The sequence below is a fragment of the Pseudorca crassidens genome, chromosome 3, assembly GCF_039906515.1.
Source record: "Pseudorca crassidens isolate mPseCra1 chromosome 3, mPseCra1.hap1, whole genome shotgun sequence".
NCBI lineage: Eukaryota > Metazoa > Chordata > Mammalia > Artiodactyla > Delphinidae > Pseudorca > Pseudorca crassidens.
The window spans coordinates 163,404,992-163,422,884 of NC_090298.1; the positions used below are offsets into that span (position 1 = coordinate 163,404,992).

Sequence of the window (17,893 nt, forward strand, 5' to 3'; positions counted from 1 at the left end):
TGAGTTATATACTTTCCCATGTGTGTATATATATACATTAGACTTTATTTTAAAAGTTCTAGGGCTTCCCTGGTGGCACCGTGGTTGAGAGTCCGCCTGCCGATGCAGGGGACGCGGGTTCGTGCCCCGGTCCGGGAGGATCCCACGTGCCGCGGAGCGGCTGGGTCCGTGAGCTATGGCCGCTGAGCCTGCGCGTCCGGAGCCTGTGCTCCGCAACGGGAGAGGCCACAGCAGTGAGAGGCCCTGAAAAAGTTCTAAATAAGTACTTAAACACTTTTCTTTAATGGCAGAAATATTTAGATACTCAAGTCCATGTTCTCCCCTGGTACCCTGACTCCTTGGTGTTTCCACACTCCATTTCTTTGCATTGGCCCAAATTGCCCTTATCTAGCCCCCCATCTCTCTGTCCCCTCCCCTCTCATCACCTCCCCCCCCCCCAGAGAAAGCTCAGTCCTGGATGACTCTGGTTGGTGACAGATCGGGGGATGGAGAGCTTTCCCTTTGAGTGTGGGGCTATAGAATGTGTTTGCTGCCTCAGGCCAAAGAGAGAACAAAAACTGGCTGCAAAAAGCAAAATGCACAAACTCATCACAAAGCTCCCAAGAGCAAGAAAGCCAAAGAAAACCTCTAAAGGACTGAGTGCTACCAGTTCACCTGCATCCCTCTCTTAAGATCCCTCCTTCCGAGGGACTGTTGCCATCCCTTCCCTCCCCAACAGCCCTCTGATCTGCAGGATTCAGGCTGGACCGGGGTGAGCTAAGGACACATTAGGATTCCCACCTTCTTCCTTTCCTCCTAGTAGACTCCAAATCCAGGCTCCAGAAGGCTATCTAAAGCCATTTTCAACACGGAAACCTGTCAGCCCAGTGAATCCCTCCTGGACACCCCTGAGTTATCTGATCTTGCGCACGTTGACACATTGCCATTCTCCATGCCTCCCCCCACTCCTCCAGGGACTGGGGGGAGACAGGCAGAGTGATTACAAGACCCCTGAGCATTTCAACAGATAATCACAAGGTTGAAACTTAGGAGGCAAAGACTTGGCTCCTGCCTTGGGCACCAATCAAAATGACATCGTGGTTAGGGGTACACCCCTCCAAAAAGACAGCAGCTGAACCTCTTAATTTTCACCACCCTAGAAGCAGACTGCCCACACACACTCCAAAACCTCAGAGGCCTCTGTTACAGTTTCCGGACCCAGTAGCCAAAATCCTGCTCAATTCTGGTCCCCCCTAAAAGTGAATCCACCAGCCAACGTGTTCCTCAAATAAGCAAGCCCAGGACCACCTGGGGCTCAGCCCTGTTGAGTATATACCTGTCAAAACCATACACAAAAAGGATGGGGGCTCATCAGTGAAGCCCACGGGCCCAACCAGCCCCATTCGTTTTTACTCCGAGGGCAGCCAGTTGGAACCGAGCCGAGGAACGGCACATTTGGGCACGGCACGGTGGCCAGTCAGCCTGGGAAGCAGGGTTCGTCCCCCTACTTGGAATCTGGGTCATGCTTAGATAACTGCTAGAAAGCCCGACTAATTACCCATCCTTGCCTCCCTACATCTCAACAGATGTTAAGCCCTCCTCAAGGTTTATTTCAAGCAGGCACGAATTTAAAGAAACACAAGGGGATCCGGATTTTGGTAGCATCTCAGCAGAGGAAAATGTGTACTCCACTTTCTTCCTCTGGGTCTTTAATTAAAAAAAAAAAAAAAGGCATTTACCTGCCCAAGATGTCCACATGGATGCTGACTCTCCTGGTGTCCCCTCCCGGGTCTCTAGGGTGGAAGAAGCAGATTCCAACCCAAGGCCTAACACGGCACCCTAGGAAGGACCCAGCACCTCATTTTCTCTTGTCCTATCTTTCTTATTGAAGTAGCCCATCCTGGGTCTTCCAGGTCAGGGCCCCAGATGGGGCAAATGGGATGTTTTCTACACCTCAAAAGATGATGAGGTCCCTAATCAGTGGGTGGAAGGAAATGGAACCTGCAGACATGGGGAATAATAAAATGCCCCCCATCCCTTCCTGGCCAGCGGCCCATCCCGAGATATTAATGCTGGTCAGTGCTGGCCCCTCAGTGTGAAGACCACATGCTCTCCCACTGGCTCTTGGCCCTGGGAACCCCTAGGCACCCTCCTTGAGGGCAGCCCCCAACCTCGGGCAAGCAGGGGTGGAGAGGCCTGAGAGCTGGGACTGGGCTCCAGCTCTGGAGGCAACCGTGGATTCCGGCGAGGGGCGGCTAAGGAAACCCAGCCAAGGACCCCATGCTTCCTCTGCCCTGGGCAGAGTGCTCAGGCCCCGGCCTGGTCTACGCTCATTCGGGGAGAACTCTGACCCATCCGGAACTGGCTCTAAAGGCCCCTGTACGACCCCAGGGCCCAGCCCTCATTCTGAAATCGGTCCTTGGGCGGAATCCACTCCCCCGGCGCCCACAACCCCAAGCCTCCACGGTACCTCAACCCAGCTCGGGGTGGAGAGATGCTCCACACTCCTCCCCGGTGCCCCCTCTCCCAGCCCCTGGAAGACCACCCCCCCCCCCGCCTCCCATCAACCCCCGGGTCTCTCCCAGCCTGGAAGAGGGGAAGCGAGGGAGGAGGGGGAGGCGCAGTTGCCGGGGTTTGGGCAAAGGATATGGCCATTCGGTGATCTTTTTGGCGTATTTTCTCACCACGTTGTCCTCGCTGAAGAGGAATAGAGACCGGTTGACCGTGAGGCAGTTCTGTCGGACGGGGATGGGGTTGTACAGGGCCATGGTCCGCGCTCTCTGCGCCATTGATTGCTTGTACATCCTTTGCGCCCCGGGCTGCCCGCCCTGCCGGCTGCCCCCGGCTCCTCGCCCGCCTCCGGCGCCCACGACCACCCCGGCGGCTGCCCCGGAGCCTCCTCCCCCGTAGCGGGCCGGCATCTCGTCTCCGAAGCGGGCCATTCTGCAAAGAGCAAAGGGCTCCGGGTTACGCTGCGGCGAACGATGCGGAAGACGCCGCAGCCGCCGCCGCCGCCGATGCTGATGCTGATGCTGCCGGGGCTGTGAAGACGGCGGCTGGAGCTGCGACTGCGGAGACGCTCCACGGCCCAGCCCATCGGGCGGCGGCGGCTCGGCGCCTCGGGTCGGGGGCTCACAAGGCGGCTGCCCGGCCCCAGCCGGGGATAGCAGCTCGGGACATCTTCCTGGCTGACCCCAGAGAAGGAGGGGCTGGAGGAGGGTGCGGGGGCGGGGCGCGGGGGCCGGGGAGGGGGGGAGGGGAGAGGGAAGCAAGGCAAAAAATAACCGAGGAAGGAATCCAGGCAATCCCCAGTCCACCCACTCCGGAAGGAAAAAAAAAAAAAAAAACACAGTTAAAAAAAAAAAAAAAACGCACACCCCCTTTAAGACTCGAACGGTTTGCAAAGGACGCCCCCCGGGACGCAGTGGAAGCTTCAAATTCCTCCGAGGTCCGGGTCAGGCTGGCATCTTGCAAAAGGAGTGCGCTCGGCTCTTTAAAAACATTTTTTGTTAAAAAAATAAAAATAAAACCCAAGTCTTTGCTGGGGGGTGGGGGGAAGGCAGCCCCCCAAATTTAAAAATCCCCCTTTCTGTTTTGCTTGAGTTCCTAGACCTTAAAAATGCTGGAAGATCTGTAGCCAAATAAATGAAATTAAATTAAAATTAAGAGTATTAAGGAAAGGAGGGGAGGGGGGAGGGAAACGCTCCGAAGGGCTCTTAAGGAGTCTTGAAGCCGCAGGGTCCGGGTGTTGTTTTTTTTTTTCTTCCTGAATCACCAGCGGCTGCCTCTTCTGCTCACGAAGGAGTGTGAGTGTGCGTGTGCGCGCAGCGTTTCGCTCAACCGTGCCTCATCTTGGGGTTAAATTGCAGCAATGAAATCCTGAAAATTCCCAACAGGAGGGAAAAAAAAACCAAGAGAAAGAGGGAGAGAGGTATGCGCCGTTCGTTTAGCCACTCAATAGCTGCTCCCGGATGCTGCAATGCCTAGCGTCCATCGCCCCCCCCCCCGCCCCCCAATGCCTCCTCTTCCTTCTCTAGGTTTTGCTAAAATAAGACTGATGTGGAGGGGTGGGGGGAAGAGGAAGTAAGCGTGGGGGGGGGCGTGGGGGGGGGGAAATGGGCGCAAAGGTCTGAACCACTGGCCAGCGAGGCTCCAAAGAGGAGCGATTGATGAGTTTAACGGGAGAAAGACCCACCCAAAGTGTCGGCACATGATGGCCCGCGACCAATCGCGGAGGCGCGAAGGGACCTGTCTCAGCGGAGTTTTGTGGGGGAGAGAGGGGAGAGCCGGATGGTCGGGAGGCGAGGGGGAAGTTGGGACGACAGATTCCTCCTCCCTTGGGAGGAAACCTTGCTTTTCAGCGGGTTCCATTTCGGTTGCAGACAGCCGGACGCTCCCAGCACTTTGCAAGGAGAAGGAGGGAGGAAGAAAGGAAGAAACTTAAAGGTAGAAAAGGAAGGAGATTCGAGTCTAGAGGTGCAGTGAGTCCTCTACACAAATTTGCTCTATTTAGCAAAAGACAAATTTTAAAAACTGGGAGAATGGTTTGGTGGTACTTCTGTGAAAGTTTCAAATCGGCCCTGCAAGCTGGAATGAAAGATTGACCCCCATCGTCGGAAAAACCCCAGAGGTGGCAAATCTTAACTGCCAGGGGCGGATAACTAACCAGGTCCTACTTGGCTGGATAAAGCTTCTGGCGTATATATGTTGCATGGTGTTCGCTTCTCTCCAGAGCCACTACAGTTTTATTTCCCATTCCCCTTTTTGTATTGTGAAAGTGAAAACACACAGGAAAATACTCAAAGCATAAATGTACAGTGTAAGAATTTGCTGTGAAACTAGCGCTCATGGAACGAACACCCAGGTCCAGAGCTGGCTCCCCGGAAACACACATGTGCCCAATTCCCTCAGCAATAATCACATCCTGACTTTATGGTATTAATAGCCTTGCTATTCTTTATACTTCTACTACTTTATTGTGCATTCCTAAACAATACAGTTCCACTTTGCATCTTTTTGGATTTTATATGAATATAAGCATCCGTATATATTCTATGATGTTTGGTTTCTTTGGTTCAACATTATGTCTTTAACAGAGAACAGACTTGTGGCTGCCAAGGTGGCAGGGGAGGGGTGGGAGAGGGATGGATTGGGAGTTTGGGATTAGCAGATGCAAACAATTATATAGAGAATGGATAAACAACAAGGTATCCCTGTTGTTTATCCAAGGAATATAGCACAGGGAGCTATATTCAATATCTTGTGATAAACCATCATGGAAAATAATATGAAAAAGAATGTGTATATGTGTATAACTGAATCATTTTGCTGTACAGCAGAAATTAACACAACACTGTAAACCAACTGTACTTCAATAAAATAAAATTGAAAAAAACATTATGTCTTTAAGATTCACCCGCTGTTGTCACATGTCACTGCGATTGATTCGCTTTCACTGCTGTATGGTATTTCAATAAAAGAGTAAGCCACTATCTGTTTATCCATTATCTTGTTGATGGACATCGAAGTTGTTTCCAGTTGAGGCTCTTAGACATTCCTGCCTTGAATGATCCTGGCACCTATAAATATGCATTTCTGTAGGAATAGCCTTAAGTGTGAAATTTCTGGGTCACAAGGTAGCATATCAAAGGTTTGTAAGATGTCACCAAACTGTCGTCCAAAGTGGATGTACCAAGAAACTGTCGAATTTTTGCAAAAGCAATATATTGACTAGAAGGTAGGGGTGATAGAGAGGAAGGGGAAGAGGATGAAGAAGACAAATATTTTTTCAAGGCTTAGCTGGTTGACTCCTATTTAATGTCCTCCCCCATCAGTATATGAGTTCATTTGAAACATACTAGAAAAGATGATATGTCTTTACATATATTCCCCATTCTGTGCCTACGGGTAAGCCTTTACAGGTTACCTGTAGCACTTTTAAGATTTCCTAACTTGTCAAGGTATGGACAAAATGATTAAACCAAGAGTGATCAGAGTTGCAAGGAAATGGGATGTGTATGATTCTCAATAAATATTAATGATTTTTGTACTTGATGTTTCAGATTTCAAAGGCAAATGACAGTTAATATGAATCAAGAAGTAATCCCACGTTCATGGATACGAACAGCCAGTCATATAAGAAGGCTGCCTTGTGCAAAGTGAACTTACACATAACCTGTTATGATGGACTTTCCCAAGAAGACAGTTGAGTTTCATATAGCATAAGCATCACCTACAGAGATTTCTAAAGACCCAGAGCTTTTCAGAAAAGAGTAACCTCTCACTGAGAAAGTCCTCACCGAGATAAAGCATCTACAAGTCTTCATAGAAGCCCCACTTTACAAGTGAAAACATTGAGGCTGAGAGAGATTTTAAAACATGCCCAGGTCACTGACATGGATCTGAAACTCCTTCTGACTCTGTTGGGTGGAAGTAATTGGATACAAACACTTTGGGAAACTGGTCATTTCTTCCAATGCTGGACCCTGTGAATACCCTGTGACCCGGCATCAGCGCTTCTAGGTACAAACCCAGGAGGAATGAGGACATAGGTCCACTAAAAGACACTCCCTGGAACGTGAACAGCGTCATATTCATACTAGTTAAAAATTGGAAACTTCCCAAATATCTATCGATAGCAGAACAGATCAATACTCTGTGGAGCACTTGCATAGAGAGCCTTCTGCAGCAACGAGAATGGACGATCAGAAGCTACACACAAGTGCACGGATGAAACTCACAAACACGATTTTGTATCAAAGAAGCCAGGCATACGATAGAACGTGGTGTGTAATTTTTGTTATATAAACTTCAAAATGGGCAAAATGAATCTATGCTTTAGAAGTTGAAGTAGCCATCACCCTTGAGGGTAGAGGAGTAATGGCACAAGGGGGGGGGAAGCTTCTAGAATCTTCTCGATTGAAGTGGTAATTATACAGGTGAGTTCACTTTGTAAAAGTTGTGCCTTTTGAAAGTTTTCATGGAGCTGTGCACCTATAAGTTGTGCAGTTTTCTGGGTGTTCTCTACTTCAACAGAAAATGTTTGTAATGCTTCTGAATGTAGATCCCAGGTAGCACCACTTGTCACAGTGATCTGTGATAATTCTCCTTGTGGACTTTAACCATGAAGTCTCTACAACAAACTCTGGCCGCCTTTTTACCAGACGACAAAGAAAATCTTCCAAGACACCCTAACCCAAGCCTAGACAGCAGACAAGCTGGCTGTATGTCAGAAATGCCTGCAAAGTGTTGTCAAAATTCTGATTCCTGGGCCCTCCCTCTCCCCTGATTTTCATTCAGCAAGTCAGTGGGGGTACATCCAGGTTTGCTAATCACTGCTCTGGAAGGGACAAACTTATTATCCCTATCTTGGCATTCTCTAAAGTTATCAATCGTGATGGTGTTGGCATTTTTGGTGGAACAGTTTTTGCTGTTTGAGTCTGTCTGGTGCATTGTGGGTTGTTGAGCACCCCTGGCATATGCCCACTGGGGGTCACTAGCACTCTCAGTCTTGTGAAAAGCAAAGATACCCACACATATTTCCAAATGCCCCCTGTCAAGGTGGCAGAAGAATCTATGCTTTCTTCTCACCAAATGGCATTCCCAAAGCTTGCTTAACCTTGAAGTTTGACATGTTGGAGTTCTTCTCTCTTTCCTCAGAATCTTCCAAAGTCTTCCAACCCTCTCAATTGCTCTACTTCCCTTTTCTGGAAAGAAATCAACTCGCACACCCTAAAGTGTGACAGGGACCCAGGTGCGTTATCCTAATGGATTCACTTTACAGAGAATGAAAGATTTATATAGCCAAAGGAATGAATCCCTAATATTGGAATCTTACATATCACCTAGCAGATGGAAATGGATGGGCAAGAAATCTTCATAGGCTCCTCAAATGACTGCAGTAGGTAGTTCCTTGCCCTCTTTCCACCATTAATCCAAATTAGTAATGTTGATCAGGTAGAAAGATTTAGAATCTCATTAACATTGCAGACAGAAGCAGTTTAACAAGAGGCCTCCAGAAATCAGTCTCAGCCATTGGTTCTAATCTTTAACACATCTGCCAGCTGGAGACTTAATTTATCAATCAGCAGTAGCACTACCATACTGGCTCTGAGAATTATATTCAATTGAACAGGGCTAGCAACTCTGAAATAAATGCCCCAAATAAATAGCTGCAAATCACATTCATTTGGCTGCTAAAACAATGAACAACTAATCCAGTCATTTTGAGTTGCAAGAATGGATCAGCCAAAAGACATTTGGTCTCTGCCTTCTAGTCTGGATACCCATTGAGAATGAGTACCAAGATCTTTGGGAGATGGAGGGTATAAACAACAAAAACCAAATCTGATAATCCAGATATTTGCAGATCATGATGTAGGCACTCAAGCGTGAATCCGGAGATGGACTGTGGCTGTCACTCCAGGCATAATATTGCACAGCAGTATGTGCCCTGCAAATTTCCAAAACCAAATGAGACAGAGTCACATTCTGGATGCAGACCTGGGTACAAATCCTAGCTCTAATACTTCCTAGCTGTGTGCTCTCAGAAAAGTGCTTAGCCTCTCTGAGCCTCAGTTTTTTTATGTAAAATAGAGACGTGAATCCTTACCCCACAGATTGCTGTAAGGATTAATTAAGATCAAGCAGGTAAGCATGCACAATGACTAGTGTATAATAAGCAAAGAAGAATGATGGTAGGGGGACTTCCCTGGTGGCACAGTGGTTAGGAATCCGCCTGCCAATGCAGGGGACATGCGTTCGAGCCCTGGTCTGGGAAGATTCCACATACCATGGAGCAGCTAGGCCCGTGCGCCACAGCTACTGAAGCCCGCATGCCTAGAGCCCGTGCTCTGCAACAAGAGAAGCCACTGCAATGAGAAGCCTGCGCACCACAAAGAAGAGTAGCCCCTGCTCGACGCAACTAGAGAAAGCCCGAGCACAGCAACAGAGACCCGGTGCAACAACAACAACAACAAATTTTTAATATGATGGTAAATAGATTTTTTAAAAATCACCAGAGTCTGGAGAGATATTTCATGTTCATGGATAGGAAGACTCAATATTGATAAAGGACTGTTATCCAAAATATAAAAAGAACTCTTAAAACTCAATAATAAGAACAAACCTGATAATTAAATGAGCCAAAGACCTTAACAGACACCTTGCCAAAGAAAATATACAGATGGCAAATAAGCATATGAAAAAGATTCTCCATGTGATATGTCATTAAGAAAATGCAAACTAAAACAACAATGAGATACCACTACACACCTATTAGAATGGCCAAAATACAAAACACTGACACCACCAAATGCTGGTGAGGTTGTGGAGCAACAAGAACTCTCATTCATTGCTGGTGGGAATGCAAAATGGTACAGCCACTTTGCAAGACTGTTTATTGGTTTCTTGCAAAACTAAACTTACTCTTATCATAAGATCCAGCAATAGCGCTACTTGGTATTTACCCAAAGGAGTTGAAAACTATGTCCACACAAAAACCTGCACACAGTTGTTTATAGCAGCGTCATTCGTAACTGCCAAAACTTGGAAGTAACCAAGATGTCCTTCAGTAAATGAATGGATAAACTCTGGTACATTCAGACAAAGAATATTATTCAGCGCTAAAAGACATGAGTTTTCCAAGCCATGAAAAGATGTGGATGAAACTTAAATGCAAATTACTAAGAGAAAGAAGCCAATGTGAAGAGGCTATATACTGTATGATTCCAACTATACGACACTCTGGAAAAGGCAAAACTATGGAGATGGTAAAAAGATCAGTGGTTGTCAGGGGTTAGGGTAGAGGGAGGGATGAGTAGGCAGAGCACAGGGGGTTTTTAGGGCAGTAAAATTACTCTGTATGAGACTATAATGGTGGATACATGTCATTATACATTTGTCCAAATCATAGAATGTACAACACCAAGAGTGAACCCCAATGTAAACTATGGACTTTGGTTGTAATGTGTCCATGTAGGTTCATCAGTTGTAACCAATTCACCACTCTGAAAGGGATGTTGATAATGGAGAGGCTATGCATGTGTTGGGACAGGTACACTTGTTAAAACTGAGAAACCAACATTTGGTACAACGCTATTAACTAAACTGCACACTTTTTTCAGATTTCACTGGTTTTCCCACTAATATCCTTTTGTTTCAGGATCCCATTCAGGATACTACATTCTTTTGAGTCATCTTTTCTCCGTAGTCCCTCTGGTCCACGACAGTTTCTTTTCTTGTTTCTCACAATTTTGATTATTTTTAGGAATACTGGTCAGGTATTTTTTAGAATGTTTCTCAATTTGGGTTTGCCTGCTGTTTTCTCATGATTAAAATTTGATGATGGATTTGGGGGAAGAAGACCACAGAGGTGAAATGCCATCCTCATTGCATCATATCAGCAAGCCATGACATCCATATGACTTAGCACTATGATGTTGACCTTGATCACTTGGTTAAAACAATGCCTACCAGCTTTCTCCACTGTTGAGTTACTATTTTTCCCTTTGTCTACTCTACAAAGGGAAATGAGTCACTAAGCCCACCCCACACTAGTTAGGAGAGGGGAGAAGATTAAGCTCCATCTCCTGGAGGGAAGAGGATCTACATATATTCTTTTTGTTGTTGAAGTATAGTTGATTTACAGTATCGTGTTAGTTTCAGGTGTACAGCACAGTGATTCAGTTATATATATATATATATAACTGAATACATATATATGTTTCTTATATAAAAGAAGCATATATATATTCTTCTTCAGATTCTTTTCCCTTACAGGTTATTACAAAATACTGAGTGTAGTTCCCTGTGCTACGCAATAGGTCCTTGTTGATTATCTATCTTATATATAGTAATATGTATATGTTAATCCCAACCTCCTAATGTAGCCCTCCCTCCTACCTTCCTCTCCCCTTTGGTAACCATAATTTTGTTTTCTATGTCTGTGAGTCTGTTTCTGTTTTGGAAATAAATTCATTTGTACCTTTTCTTTAGAGTCCACATATAAGTGATATCAAATGATATTTGTCTTTCTCTGTCTGACTTACTTCACTTAGTATGATAACCTCTAGGTTCATCCATGTTGCTGCAAATGGCACTATGTCATTACTTTATATGACTGAGTAATATCCCATTGTATATACGCACCACATCTTCTTTATCCGTTCATCTGTCAATGGGCATTTAGGTTGCTTCCATGTCTTGGCTATTGTAAATAGTGCTGCAATGAACATTGGGGTGCATGTATCTTTTCGAATTATGGTTTTCTCTGGGTATATGACCAGGAGTGGGATTGCAGGATCATGTGGTAGCTCTATACTCTTTAGAATACTTTGTAAGGGAAATTTGTCTCTTCTCCCTTATTCATTTATTCATTTACTTAATCTTTTATTTATAACAGTACAGACTCATATATTTATTTTATTCTTTGGATTACCCATGCAAACTATATTATTTATTTTGTTGCTTGAAATGTTCCCTTTGGCCTTTGGGAGCTCCTTCAGACTGGTTCTTGTGTTCCTTTGATGTGCTCCCATTTTTTTTAAGCTTCCTTACTTTCTGGCACTGTAAGAGGCTCCAGGATCATCCTTCACTGCCCTGCCCTAGAATTAGCCATTTCTCCAAGGATTCCTGGTTGCTTTCATTGGAGTATGGTATTTAATGATCTCAGGGCTGGGTGCAATATTGCATTTTTAGTTTTTATTTTGGTGGAAGTTGTATATGCAGGCAATTTGGCAATCACCATAAAACTTACAAGGACTCTTATGGATAAAAGTGCAAGGAGTAACAGATTTATATAGTTAACTCCCCACGCACAATTGTTCATTTTAATGGTAAATATAGTAACTGTAGAGTGGAGTGCCCTGGTAGATAAGCAAGTGATCAAAAATAGCACACCAGGGCTTCCCTGGTGGCGCAGTGGTTGAGAGTCCGCCTGCCGATGCAGGGGACACGGGTTCGTGCCCCGGTCTGGGAAGATCCCACATGCCGCGGAGCAGCTGGGCCCGTGAGCCATGGCCGCTGAGTCTGCGCATCCAGAGCCTGTGCTCTGCAATGGGAGAGGCCACAACAGTGAGAGGCCCGCGTAGCACACACACACACACACAAAATTAGCACACCAGTAATGGGGCAAATTGACATCACATGCCTCTTGGTGTGATGTACCAAGAAGGATACAACATGACTTCTGGGGACTTCGTGCCACGATTGTTATCATTTGAATAAATTGAATTCCATAATGTTCAAAATCAGGGGCATTCTACAAAACAACTTGCCTATATTCTTTGAAAGTGTTAATGTCAGGAAGTTCAAATAAAGACTGAGAAACTTCTCCAGGTTAAGGGAGACATGGCGACCGAATCCAACAAGGGAGCCAGAATCTTCTTTTGCTATAAAGGATGTTATTGGGACAGTTGGTGACATCTGAATAAGGTCTGTAGATTAGATAATAATAGTGTACCAATGCTAATTTCCTGATTTTGATCGTTGTGCTGTGTTATATAAGAAAATGCCCTTCAGAAAACATTGAAGTATATAAGGTTAAAGGGCCATCATATCTATAAATTATTCTCAATGGCTCAAGGGTGGTGGGTAGACAGAGAATAAAGTGGAAGGAGTAAATGTTAACATTTGGAGAACCTGGATGTACATATACAGGAACTCTTAGTTCTGTTCTTACAACACTTTGGTAAGTCTGAAATTTTGTCAAAATAAAAAGTTAAAATAAATAAACAAATGGCTACAAAAACGTTACATATATACAAGTTTCACTCATTCCTTCATTTTGTTGAGCACCTGCTATATGCCAAGTGATTTTTCCGAGCACAGAACAAGACAGACAAAAATCCCTACTGTTGTGGAGCTGGGTGGAAACAGGAAAAAAATGGAATAAAGACAGAAATGCATAGTTTGTCAGATGATGTTAAGTGCTAAGGAGAAGAACAAAGCAGGAGAGGGGAATAGAGAGTGCAGCCACTAGGAATTAAGAGTCAAATAGATCTTTGGGGCGTGTTATACAAAGCAGTGCAGACAGTACATACTATTAGCTCTCAATAAAAACGTGTCAATTAAATATCACTTAAATTCTGATCTCTAAATATAGAAGGCAGCTTCTTACAAGGCTTCCAATGATTCTTGCCTTTTGGTGTTCACACCCTTATGGAACACCCTCCCCTTGAAAGTGGGTGGGACCTTTTTAAAACCTTTGCCTTTTTAAAAATTAAAAAAAAATTTTAATACAATTTTTAAATGTTACTTTCCATTTACAGTTATTACAAAATAGTGGCTATTTCTCCCGTGTTGTACAATACATCCTTGAGCCTATCTTACACCCAATAGTTTGTACCTCTCACTCCCCACCCCTATATTGCCCCTCCCTCCTCCCAACTGGTAACCACTAGTTTGTTCCACTGTATCTGTGAACCTAGTGACTCACTTTTTAAAAAAATTTTATTGAAGTATAGTTGATTTATTTGGCTGCGTTGGGTCTTCGTTGCTGCACGCGGGCTTTCTCTAGTTGCTGCGAGTGGGGGGCTACTCTTTGTTGTGGTGCATGGGCTTCCCACTGCAGTAGCTTCTCTTGCTGTGAAGCACGGGCTCTAGGCACACAGGCTTCAGTAGTTGTGGCATGTGGGCCCAGTAGTTGTGGCTCTCAGTCTCTAGAGTGCAGGCTCAGTTGTTGTGGCGCACGGGCTTAGTTGCTCTGCAGCATGTGGGATCTTCCCAGACCAGGGCTTGAACCCGTGTCCCCTGCATTGGCAGGTGGATTCTTAACCACTGTGCCACCAGGGAAGTCCATGACTCATTTTAATGAATAAAAGATGAAAGAGTGATGGGATGGCACTTTTGAGATCAAGTTACAAAAAGACTGGTTTGCACATTGCATGCCCTCTCTATCTCTCTCTTTATTGCTTACTCTGAGGAAAGCCAGGTTCAATGTTGTGAGCTGCCTTATGGAGAGTCCCACGTGGCAAAGAACCAAGAGCAGCCTCCAAGAAACATCTAGTGAGGAACAGAGACCCTCAGCCCTACAGCCCATGAGAAACTGAATTCTTCCAACAGTCACATGTTTAAGCTTGGAAGGGAACTCTTCCCCAGTTAAGCCTTCAGATGAGAATGAAGTCCCCATTGACACCTTGCTGGCAGCCTCATGAGAGACCCTGAAACAGAGGACCCAAATAAGCTGCACCCTCGTTCCTGACCCACAGAAACTATAGGTAATAAACGATTGTTTTTAAAGCTGCTAAGATTTGGGTAATTGGTTACACAGCAAGAGGAAACTATTACATTAAGGCTCCATATTTCTCCTCCTAAAATAAAATAGCTGTTTTTCTCCTTCTGGATCCCCCCAAAAGACTTATTCTCTGGGAGAGGCATTATAGATGTTCACCAAATATTTCCCTTTCTCTGTATTCAGGCACATGGTAAGATGGCATTCCCTGGTCCCCTGGTGTTTGCTGAGGCCATGTGACTAGTTCTGGCCAATGAGCTCTCAGTGGGAATGAAGTGGGTGCTTCCAAGTCGGAGCATTTAGTTGTCAGTGCAAATCTCTCGAGAGCTGCAGTGACTAGCCGCATGTGACTCTTATAATTAAACAAAATTGAAAACCTGGTCCATAGTTGTACAAGCCACATTTCTAGAACTCAAAAGCCACATGTGGGGGCTTCCCTGGTGGCGCAGTGGTTGAGAGTCCGCCTGCCGATGCAGGGGACGCGCGTTCGTGCCCCGGTCCGGGAAGATCCCACATGCAGCGGAGTGGCTGGGCCCGTGAACCATGGCCGCTGAGCCTGCGCGTCCGGAGCCTGTGCTCCGCAACAGGAGAGGCCACAACAGTGAGAGGCCCGCGTACTGCAAAAAAAAAAAAAAAGCCACATGTGTCTAGCGGCCCCATTATGGAGACAGCACAGATCAAGAACGTTTCCATCACCCTCCTACATTGTTGGTGGGAATGTAAATTGGTACAACCACTATGGAAAACACTATGGAGGTTCCTTAAAAAACTAAAAATAGAGCTACCGTATGATCCAGCAACCCCACTCCTGGGCATATATGCAGAAAAGAGGAAAACTCTAATTTGAAAAGATACGTGCACCCCAATGTTCACGGCAGCACTATCTACAATAGCCAAGACATGGAAACAACCAAAGTGTCCATCAACAAACAACTGGTTTCAGAAGATCTGGTGTATATACATACCATGGAATATTACTCAGCCGTAAAAAGAATGAAATATTGCCATTTCCAGCAACGTGGATGGACCTAGAGATTATCATACTAAGTGAAGTAAGTCAGGCAGAGGAAGACAAATACTGTATGATATCACCTGTATGTGGACTCTAAAAAATAATACAAATGAATCTATATCCAAAACAGAAACAGACTCACAGACATAGAAAACAAATGTATGGTTACCAAAGGGGAAAGGGAGGCGGGGAGGGATATATCAGGAGTTTGGGATTGACAGGTACAAACTACTCCACATAAAATAGATAAGCAACAAGGATTTACTGTACGAACAGAGGGAACTATATTCAATAACTTGTAATAACCTAGAATGGAAAATAATCTGAAAAAAATATATATATAAAACTGAATCATTTTGCTGTACACCTGAAACTAACACAATATTGTAAATTAACTGCACTTCAATTAAAAAAGGAAGGAACGTTTGCATCCTCTGGAAAGTTCTACTGGGCAGCTTTGCTCTGGAGCGTTCTTTCGCACAGGAGCAAGCAGAGCTTCGGATGGTGACTACTCTTTAAGGTTGGGCCCCAGAGTGAGTAGAACGTGGAGCACAGCCCCAGTTTGAACCGTGAGGTTGTGCCGGGTGAGTAAGAAAGCAACATCTGTCGTTTTAAAGCCACGGGACTTGGGGGTTGTAAACTGTAGCATGCCATTCACAGATTTCAGCAAATCTCTTTACCGGCATCTGCCTTAAAATGACTGTAGCTATAATTCTGATGCCCACTTCTTAACCCAATTACCCTTTCGAGGACTTCTGACCTCTAAAATGAAAAGAGAATAATTTTCTGTTGTTGTAAGCTACCTAGTTTTTAGTAATTAAAAAAAATTTTTTGGGGGGGTATAGTTGATTTACAATGTTGTGTTAGTTTCAGGTGTACAGCAAAGTGAATCAACTATACATCTACACATATCCACTCATTTTTAGATTCTTTTCCCATATAGATCATTACAGAGTATTGAGTAGAGTTCCCTGTGCTATACAGTAGGTCCTTATTAGTTACCTATGTTATATATAGTAGTGTGTATATGTCAATCCCAATCTCCCAATTCATTCGTCCCCCTCTTTTCTCCCCTGGTAACCATAAGTTTGTTTTCTACATCTGTGACTCTGTTTCTGTTTTGTCAATAAGTTCATTTGTACCATTTTTTTAGATTCCACATATAAGTGATATCATATGATATTTGTCCTTCTCTGTCTGACTTACTTCACTCAGTATGACAACCTCTAGGTCCATCCATATTGCTGCAAATGGCATTATTTCATTCTTTTTTTATTGTAGTAATTTTTAACAGCAGCCACAGGGGCTATCAGAAGACATACAGTAATGAACGCCTTGGGTGTGGATGAAATAATCCTGGATGAGGGACCCAGAGAGGGTTGAGGTATTTGGAAGGATCCCTCAGAAGTGTCGACACTCAAAGGCAGAGCACACGGTGCTTTGTGACCACCTAGAGGGGTGGGATAGGGAGGGTGGGAGGGAGACGCAAGAGGGAGGGGATATGGGGATATATGTATACGTATAGCTGATTCAGTTTGTTATAAAGCAGAAACTAACACAGCATTGTAAAGCAATTACACTCCAATAAAGATGTTAAAAAAAAAAAAGGCAGAGCACAGAAAGAGAAGCCCCTAATGGAGACTGGAAGGCATCAGGAAGGAGGTGGGAGGAAAACCTGGTGGGTGATGCCACAGAAGTCCCGGAGATGGGGGAGTCTAGCGTCAAAGGCTGCCAAACACAAAGCAAGGTAAGGACTGAAAACTACCACCTGGTTCTGCCATAGATGGCATTATGGTCATGGTTTTAAAGCAAGTCAGCCTTTTTTTTTTTTGTAATAAAATACACATAACATAGAATTCACCATCTTAACCAATTTTAACTGTCCAGTTCAGTGGCATCAAGTACATTCCCATTGTTGTGCAACCATCACCACCAGCCATCTCCAGAACTTTGTCTTCCTCCCAAACTGAAGTTCTGTGCCCATTAAACACTAACTCCCCATTCCTCACCCCCAGCCCAGCCCCTGGTAGCCACCATTCTACTTTGTCTCTATGAATTCAACCACTGCAGACTCCGGATATGGGTGGAATCATACAATATTTGTCCTTTTGTAACTGACCTGTTTCACCTAGCACAATGTCTCCAAGGTTCCTCCATGTCATAGCAGCTGTCAGTATTTCCTTCCTTTTTAAGGCTGAATAATATTCCATTGGCTGGATGGATCACATTTTGTTTATCCAGTCATCCATTAAGGGACGTTTGAGGTGTTTACACCTTTTGGCTATTGTGAGCAATGCTGCTATGCACATTGGGTGTATAAATATCTCTTTGAGTCCCTGCTTTCAATTCTTTGGGGTATATACCCAGAATTGCAATTGGTGGATCATATGGTAACTTTGTTTCATTTCTTGAGGAATCGCTGTACCGTTTTCCACAGCAGCTGCAGAGTCCTTAGCTTGTAGAAGTACACATTAAAATATTTACAGATGAAATCACATGATGTCTGAGGTTTGCTTTAACGTAACCTAGGGTTACGTTAAAGCAAATGAAAGGTTTGTTTTAATTTGCAAAGTAAAGTTATGTTAAAGTTTGGGATACAGTAACACAAGATATGTCCTAAGTTGATAATTATTGAAAATGGAAGATAGGAACATGGAAGGCTATTATTCTAT

General features: G+C 44.7%; 1 protein-coding gene across 13 annotated transcripts in view; it reads right to left on the reverse strand.

Moving 5' to 3' along the window:
- CACNA1A (calcium voltage-gated channel subunit alpha1 A) overlaps positions 1–17,893 on the reverse strand; it is a 338,534-nt gene that overhangs the window by 233,734 nt on the left and 86,907 nt on the right. For 12 of the 13 annotated variants that reach the window (XM_067733510.1, XM_067733512.1, XM_067733517.1 and 9 more), the window contains one exon: positions 2,629–2,922. In XM_067733510.1, the coding sequence (XP_067589611.1) occupies positions 2,629–2,922 (294 nt within the window). Of the gene's footprint in view, positions 1–2,628; positions 2,923–3,354; positions 4,084–17,893 lie in introns of those variants that run through there. The other variant, XM_067733520.1, reaches the window with a different exon arrangement.